Source organism: Pteropus medius, unplaced genomic scaffold (genome assembly GCF_902729225.1).
Source record: "Pteropus medius unplaced genomic scaffold, Ma_sr-lr_union100, whole genome shotgun sequence".
Lineage (NCBI taxonomy): Eukaryota > Metazoa > Chordata > Mammalia > Chiroptera > Pteropodidae > Pteropus > Pteropus medius.
Window position 1 is genome coordinate 984,317 of NW_024349798.1, and position 7,782 is coordinate 992,098.

A 7,782-nucleotide genomic window follows, 5' to 3' on the forward strand; every position below is an offset into this window, starting at 1 on the left:
GGAGATCGAGGAGGGGGGTATTAAGGTGAAGCTGACTCTGGTGGACACACCTGGCTTTGGGGACTCAGTGGATTGCTCAGACTGGTGAGTGGGGTAGGGGACGAGAACTAAGCTTCCTCCTAATATAGCTACCCTGTGGAGACTGAGGGGTCAGTTACAGGGCTGGTCTGCCCTGGCCTCCCACACACCCTGAGCCAAAGGCGAGGCCTGTTTCTTATGGCCGTGTGGCCCAAAGTGCCTGTGCTTCCCCACATCTCACCTCTGCCAGTGTCCTCTAATTTCTTTGGTTGGAGCCAAAGAAACTATTTCCAACTCCCACAGTCCTGGCTAGCCTTCCCCGCTTCCCTGCCACATAGCCCTTGATCTCTAACATCTCTGACCACATGCTCTCTCCCCTCTCCCCACACCCCAGCTGGCTGCCCGTGGTGCGCTTCATTGAGGAGCAATTTGAACAGTATCTTAGGGATGAGAGTGGTCTGAACCGGAAGAACATCCAGGATTCCCGTGTCCACTGCTGCCTCTACTTCATCTCGCCCTTTGGCCGGGGGTCTGGTGGAGCCATCCTGGGGGTTGGAGCATTTGGGGAGGGATTGGGGGGGTGTCTCTGTACCCTGAGACCAAGCCCTGATCAATCCCTGGGTGCAGGCTCCGGCCCCTAGATGTGGCCTTCCTCCGGGCAGTGCACGAGAAGGTCAACATCATCCCGGTCATTGGCAAAGCAGATGCCTTGATGCCTAAGGAAACTCAGGCCCTCAAGCAGAAGGTATGTGTGGTGACTTATGATTTTTGGCCCCACATGAAGCTAAAAGCGTCGATCAAGCCTGAACTCAGCTTTGACTTCTTTGGTCTTGGGGTGGACTTTTTGGAACCTGTTTAAGGCTAGACTATGGGAGAAATTTTCTAAGGAAGGTGAGTAGTAAGTTGCCTGAAGGAGCCATGTCTCCGGAGGTTCAGAATGGAATCCCTGGGCTGGATGCCTGGCTGAGAACTGTCAGTCGGCAGGGGCAGAGACATGATGACCCTCGCCCTCCAGTGTCTTCAGAGCCCTCTCCCGCTGGTTCTGCTTGTATTTCTCCTGGTATTTTGATATCCGCCTCATCTTACAATCTTTCCAGGCCTCTGACTTCCCTGTTAGGGTGTCTTTGTTTCAGTTTTTCAACTATGTCTGTCTCTCATTGCCTCTGGGATTTTGCTTTTGGTCATCCTGTAGGTCCATTTCTCACCATCTCTGTTTTTCAAGTCTTTCTCTCTGTCTCTGACCACCCAGTATCTGTATCTGACTGTTTCTGACCATGAAATATCTGTTCCTCACAGCCTCTGTGATTCTCTATATCTCTGCATTTGTCTCCTCCAAGATCCGGGACCAATTGAAGGAGGAGGAGATCAACATCTACCAGTTCCCGGATTGTGACTCTGATGAGGATGAAGACTTCAAGAGGCAGGATGCAGAAATGAAGGTGCAGAGGCAAAGGAAGAAGGGGCAGAGAAGCAGGGGAAGCGGATGTGGAGGTGGAAGCTGAGAAAGAAGTTTCTGCCCACGAAGGGCCAGCGGTGATCCCTAACTCCTGCCCTCTAGGAAAGCATTCCTTTCGCAGTTGTCGGTTCATGCGAAGTAGTGAGGGACGGCGGGACCCGACCCGTGAGGGGACGCCGCTACTCCTGGGGTACTGTGGAGGGTGAGTAAGGCGGAGCAAGTGTTCTGAGGCCAGCAGGGATCCCACCTCCAAATCAACCGCATCCAACAATGTGAAGTTGGGGTGAGCTCTGGTCTTGGAGGTCCTAGGAGGCAAAGAGGGGTCCTTGAGCTGGAAACCGCGGACCCTTTCCTAGAGCGGCCGCAGGATTGCAGGCCGACTCGACCTAGCAGATGGGGCTGGACTGAAAGCCCCCTGACGCATGCCAGTCCGCGGCCCCCGTCCCCCCACACTCTGCAGTGGAGAATCCACATCACTGTGATTTCCTGAACCTGCGACGGATGCTAGTGCAGACACACCTGCAGGACCTGAAGGAGGTGACGCACGATCTGCTCTACGAAGGCTACCGGGCCCGCTGCCTACAGAGCCTGGCTCGGCCTGGGGCACGTGATCGAGCCAGCCGTAGGTAAGAGCCGGAGCTGACTTCTAGGTGCTTCCAAGGCCGGGTCATCACCATCCGCCTTCATCATCCAGACCTCTCTCCTAGTCTTTCCCCACCTACTGCTTACCGCGCTAACCTCAAGGATATGGCTCCGCCTCCCTAGAGCCCAACTGCGTCCCAGGCCCAGCCTCGCGGTCGTAACCTACACCACCACGGGTCTCGCTCTTGATTCTTGTCCCTTTTCCCCACCCCCTAGCAAGCTTTCCCGCCAGAGTGCCACGGAGATCCCGCTGCCCATGCTGCCTCTGGCCGACACGGAGAAGTTGATCCGCGAGAAGGACGAAGAGGTGAGCAAGCATCTCTCTCCCCCACCATCTAAGGCCCGCAGTCCTCTTTGCATTCCTCTCTGGCGTCGTCGGGTCCCATCACCTGCAATCTTGCCCCGCACAGCTGCGCCGCATGCAAGAGATGCTGGAGAAGATGCAGGCCCAGATGCAACAGAGCCAGGTTCAGGGAGAGCAGTCGGACACTCTCTGAGGCCCCAGCCCGGGCTCTGCTTTACCTCGGCTCCGCCTTCTGTCTGTCTCTTGTCCAATCCCGGAGCCCCAGCCCAGAAAGCCCTTGCCCTGGGTTCTCGGGAGAACAGGTTCTTCTAATCCCAGAGTTGTAGCCCCGCCTTTAGTTCCACCCCACCCCACCCTCCGCCACTTCCTGAGCCCTAGCTTCCAGCCCACGCTCGCAGCCCCGTCCCTGACCACCCCATCCCGGCCCCTCTTTCCACGAGCTGTGTCTTCAATAAAAATTAAGTTTTCCCTCTGAACTAGTTAGTATGTTGTACTTCATTTTAACAGTAAAATAACGGCACCTTCTTAAGGCTTTATAAAGATCGTAAAAAGAATACTAAGTCCGTTAAGCCACGCGAGTCTTTTCTTTCCCAGCGGGAAGAAGCGGCGGGAGTAGCGGGTGGAGCGGCCCCACCCAGGCCTTCAGGGCACTATTCAATAATTTAATGGGCACTCGCTTTGTGCCAGGCAGTGTTTCAGCCCAGGCTCCCACCTGAATCCCTCACACAAACACACTGAAGGTACCGCCCCTAAGAAACAAAGACCAGTTCAATTTTATTAGGAGTCGGGTGGAGGTCGGACTGACAGGAAGGCGTTGGTCAGCGGAGGCCTAAAAAGGGTCTCCTACTCCTGGTCCTTGGCGTCACCATGCGTGATGACGTAGCAAATGTTCTTGTAGTCTACATTGCCGCCCACATCAGGAGGGAAAGCCGCCCACATATTCTTGATCTGGGGAAAGATTGCAAGATTGCAACTCTTACCGGTTCTTTACTATCGCCTCCCCATCCCTCCACTCCTCCCAGGCCCCTCCCCCACTCACCTCTTCCTGGGAGAAGCGGTCACACTGTGTGGTAAGCAGCTCCTCCAAGCTGCAGAGAGGTGACATGCGGGGAATTGAGATTGGGTTTCTTGAGTCCTTTCCACTCCCTCCCACCTCATCCTTGTTACCATTCCCAGTCTCTCCTTGAAAACCGGGATCACTCTAGATCCCTCCATTGGTCTCGCAAGCACTCTGGCCTCCCCATCGCTTTTACCCTTTCCCCCATATGTGTTGTGAAAATGTGATCCTATCACCCATTTCCACAGTCTTAATTTCTCCCTTATCCCTGGCAGTGCCTAACCCTTGGTAGGAATTTAAGGAGGCTTTCTGTGGGTGAGCAGTTGGAGGGAGTCACTTACAACTGCTTCTTGATGGTGCCCTTCCCTTCAGGGTCTAAGACCTTGAAGGCTCCAGTGATTACGTCCTCAGGGTCGGCACCTGGGGGTCAGAGGGTACATAAAGCTGAAGGGTCCCTGAAGGGTCTGTCCCTGAATAGTCTGGGAAGTGGCAGCTGGGAAGTTGGACCCAGAACAACTTCATTCACCTTTGAGCTTCTCCCCAAACATGGTCAGGAAGACAGTGAAGTTGATGGGACCACTGGCTTCCTTCATCATGGCATCTAACTCCTCATTCTTCACATTGAGGCGTCCTGGAGCAGGGTAGGGAAAGCATGAGCTGGAGTGAGGTCCTGGGACCAGGGGTGATGCTTCTCATAAATTCAGATCATCCTACCCATTTTTATCTGGGTAGACTGAGGCCCAGGGTAGAGCCATCAGGGCTGGACCCCAAAGCTGCTGAATTCCCAGGACTCTGCAGCCTTGGATGTTTGCGGTTCAAGTGGGAGGCTCACCCATGGCTGCAAAAGTGTCCCGCAGATCTTCCTTGTCAATAATGCCATCGCGGTTCTGGTCGATTACTGTGAAGGCCTGAGGAGGGCATGGACAGGGAGGGGTTAGGTTCCCCATGGCCAGGCTTTAGCATCCTTACTCCAGGCAGATCAGATTCTGGCCTCTAGCCAGCTGTCCTCTTATACCCCAAGGGAGGGGGAGGGGGCATTCTAAACCCTCCCCCTCGCCCTAAAACAGGTGCACATTCAAGGGGTTGGGGGGAGCAGGGATGTCTTTGCCCAGCCTTCAGTGTCTTCTCTCCCCTTGCTCACCTCCTTGAACTCCTGGATCTGAGTCTGGTCAAACATTGAGAAGACATTGGAGCTTCCGCCCTCTGCTGCTGCCCTTCTCTTGGCCTTCTTGGGTGCCTAGGGGGTGAGATTTGGGCAAAGAGGTCCATGGACCCAATCCTACTACTCTCTGGAGGCAATTGATTAGATTCAGGGTTCTTTGAGTCCATTCTTCTAAAGCAACTCTTCTGGCTCTAGGCCTCCCTCTCTTTATGTCCCCTTTGCTGAGAGGGCTTGCTTCGGTTGCATCACCAAATCCTATCTGTAGCCCTTGAGTCCCATCCTTCCATCCTACACAACAAGTTCCCCTTTTTAGAACCCCGAGCCGAGTCCTGGACTTGTATCACCCTGATCCACTCGTTCATCCTGTATGAACCTCTGCTTTCTCATTTATAAAGTGAGAGTGGGAATTTTTGCCTGGCAGGTCCTAAAGGGTTTTAGGAAGGTGAAATGCAGGAAGGTATGGAGCATCCTTTGAGAGAGACTAGGCTCCTGTGAATGGAGTGTCTGAGCAGATTATCCTTGGTTGGGTTCTGTATGTTCCCCATGAGTGATACCAAGAAAAAGAGGATTCAGTTTTCTTCCTCTGATGGACTGGAAACCAGCTACCTTCTTTCAAAGGGTGAGGCTGCTCTGAGGTCTGAGGGATCTGGTCAGGGGTTGGGAGATTCTCACTCACCATGTCTTCAGTCTCCTGGGGGCAGGGCAGTGGCTCTGGCTGGAAAGGAGCAGAGAGTCAGCCTGCGCAGTCCCTCTGGGGTTTTATAGTCCTGCCCCAGGGAGCCCTTAACATACCAGGGTAACCTTAGCCCTGTGGGTACCCACCCCAGATACCAAAATAGCTAGGCTCCGGGCCTCTCCCTTCTGAGAGGGCCAACAGCAGCTGGATTCCAGGGAGGGAGGGAGGAAGGAGGGAGTCTTGGGATGCATGCCTCACTAGGACCTGGGCAGGAAGGGATGTTCCTTTTCTCAAAAGGGGGCTGGAATGTACCAGAGATCAGAGAGGGCCCAAGCCGGGTACAGTGCTGGAAGAGAGATGAACCAGGCCCCTGTACCCCTAAGTGGGGTGAGCTCAGATTTAAACCCAGTAAATTTATTGAGCACCTATAGTGTGTCAGGCATTGTGCTGTTCTTTATGGGTACACTTTGGCAAACACAACTCCCCTCCCATTTGGAGTTCACAATCAAGTGTGTGTATGTGTGGGTGTAGTCACAGAGTTTAAACGTGGGAGCGAGCTATCTGGTGAACCTGAAGATTCAAGAAGCTCTTCTACACCTCCTTCAAGGAGAGGGAGGGTTTTATGAGGAAAGATGCAGAGCATGGAATCCCTAGGTATAAACAGATTTGATAGCCTGGGGCTGAGAGCCTGCTCTGTGATTTTGGGCTTTGTGCTTCAAATCCTGGGCCTAGGTTTCCCCCTCTATAAAATGGAGATGTAATTCCCATCCCACAGAACTTGTGGATGCGAACACTATTTGGAACAGTTTAGTGAAATATAATCATAATTAATATGTAGGCCCTGCCTTGGTAGAACTTACAGTCCAATCATGGAGACAGGAGAAATATAGAAAATGACATAGAAGTAGAGGGCACAGTAGCCCTATCTAGGAGTATGAGAATGACTTCAGTAGAAGTGAGTCAGGTGAAAGTGGAGGAGCAGGTGTGCTAAATAGAGGGCACGGATGGGCAAAGGCCTGGAGAAGTGAAAGATTAGAAGTGTTCAGGTTGCCAGAATTGTGATGGGCTTGAGCAGAAGATGCAAGGGGCTGAAAACAAGAAACTAGAGGGAGTCAGCCTGAGGACTGAGCCCTTGGGAGTCTTGGAAAGGTTTGAAACAGGAGGACATGGTCTAGTGTGAGTCTATACCATTTCTTTGGATACTGGTGTGAAAGTTAGAAATCAGATGAAGAGAGTCAGAGACACCAAGAAGGAGACTAGTCGGTCACTTCCTCTTGATTGACTGGTATGGTCAGTGGCTTCTCAATCCTTTCTGAGCAAGAACCAACTTGGCTGACTGTGTGACTTTGAGGTACCCTCTTCTACCTCTCTAGGCCTGAGTGCCCTAGTCCCCTCTATAAGTGGAGGTCGGGGACAATAGTGGCTGAGGAAACCCCAGGAGGCCCAAGGTTGGCCATGACACCCATCTCCTCCTCCTGCTCCCTCTATGACCCAATGTCCTGAGCAAGGTGCCTCCTCCTTTTGCCTTCCTCCCGCCTCATGCCAATGCCTCTAAGACATTTTCTTTTCTGGGCACTGGGGCCCAGCCACCTGTTGTCTCTAAGAGTTAAGGAGCCACCCTAAACTTAGCAGCTGCCCTTGGCCTTCTGCCCTGGCCCCTCCTTGCCTGGTTCGACAGCTGCCTCACCTTATAAGGTTATCATGGGGGTCCAGGCCCAAGGAGGAGCCCACTTATTATTGGGTTCTGGGAGGGGAGGAGAACTCTGGAGACAGGAATGGGGAAAGTGCTCAGGAAGCTTGGGTCAACTGGAAAGTGGGGAAGAAGGAAGCAGGAGCGGTATATCTCAGACACTCGGAGTTCATGGGATCTGGGTCTGAGGAGCCTCAGAGGACTTAGCAACCAAGAAGGAACTGAGAAGTTGGGAATTAGGCCTGACTGAAATTTCAGGATGGTGAACTCTGTATAGAAATCTCCTGGGGCTCGGGGAAATGCGAGTTAGAGTGAGAAAGGGCACGTAAAGTTAGGACTTTATGTTTGTGATCTAGGATAGCTGGGGACACTCGTAAGTTCGGGGTATGGTTTCTTAGCAAAAAATGAGGAGCACAGAAGTGCGGCAATGAGAGAATAGGAGTCAGTGGAATGGGTCTTGGATTCGCAAAAGAATAAGGACACACATATGGGAGTTCATGGTATTGGGAATTCCTGAGGTCCCCACTTGAATTGGACACGCTCAGAGAATGAGGTCTGAGGAACTGAAGCCTGGATTCTGCGGAAGAGCTCAGATGATGGGGGCTGAAAAGAGGAACTTGGAGCTTGGGATTCCTGCAGGAAATGGTGCATCCAGAGAGATGGGTCACTTAGAGGATTTGGGGCTTATAGTGTTGGGATTAGTTGCGGGCCGGGATGAGAATTAGAAACACTGGATGAGGGCACTGGATCTTTGGTAGAGTTCGGAATCTCACAGAG

General features: G+C 52.8%; 2 protein-coding genes across 4 annotated transcripts in view; one reads left to right on the plus strand and one right to left on the minus strand.

Annotated features, from left to right (window-relative positions):
* Positions 1-2,896, plus strand: part of SEPTIN1 (septin 1) — a 9,360-nt gene extending 6,464 nt beyond the window's left edge. The window contains exons 7-14 of the mRNA XM_039884528.1: positions 1-84; positions 413-547; positions 646-763; positions 1,356-1,457; positions 1,577-1,676; positions 1,935-2,100; positions 2,333-2,423; positions 2,527-2,896. The exon at positions 1-84 is cut by the window's left edge and continues 5 nt beyond it. Coding sequence (XP_039740462.1) covers positions 1-84; positions 413-547; positions 646-763; positions 1,356-1,457; positions 1,577-1,676; positions 1,935-2,100; positions 2,333-2,423; positions 2,527-2,613 — 883 coding nt within the window. The 3' untranslated portion in view covers positions 2,614-2,896. The remainder of the gene's footprint in view (positions 85-412; positions 548-645; positions 764-1,355; positions 1,458-1,576; positions 1,677-1,934; positions 2,101-2,332; positions 2,424-2,526) is intronic.
* Positions 2,897-3,172: 276 nt separating this feature from the next.
* Positions 3,173-7,782, minus strand: part of MYL11 (myosin light chain 11) — a 6,741-nt gene continuing 2,131 nt past the window's right edge. For all 3 annotated transcript variants that reach the window (XM_039884526.1, XM_039884527.1, XM_039884525.1), the window contains exons 2-8: positions 5,316-5,354; positions 4,619-4,714; positions 4,310-4,385; positions 4,004-4,108; positions 3,819-3,897; positions 3,460-3,508; positions 3,173-3,368 (exon numbers count right to left, since the gene is read on the minus strand). In XM_039884526.1, the coding sequence (XP_039740460.1) occupies positions 3,264-3,368; positions 3,460-3,508; positions 3,819-3,897; positions 4,004-4,108; positions 4,310-4,385; positions 4,619-4,714; positions 5,316-5,318 (513 nt within the window). In that variant the 5' untranslated portion in view covers positions 5,319-5,354 and the 3' untranslated portion in view covers positions 3,173-3,263. The remainder of the gene's footprint in view (positions 3,369-3,459; positions 3,509-3,818; positions 3,898-4,003; positions 4,109-4,309; positions 4,386-4,618; positions 4,715-5,315; positions 5,355-7,782) is intronic.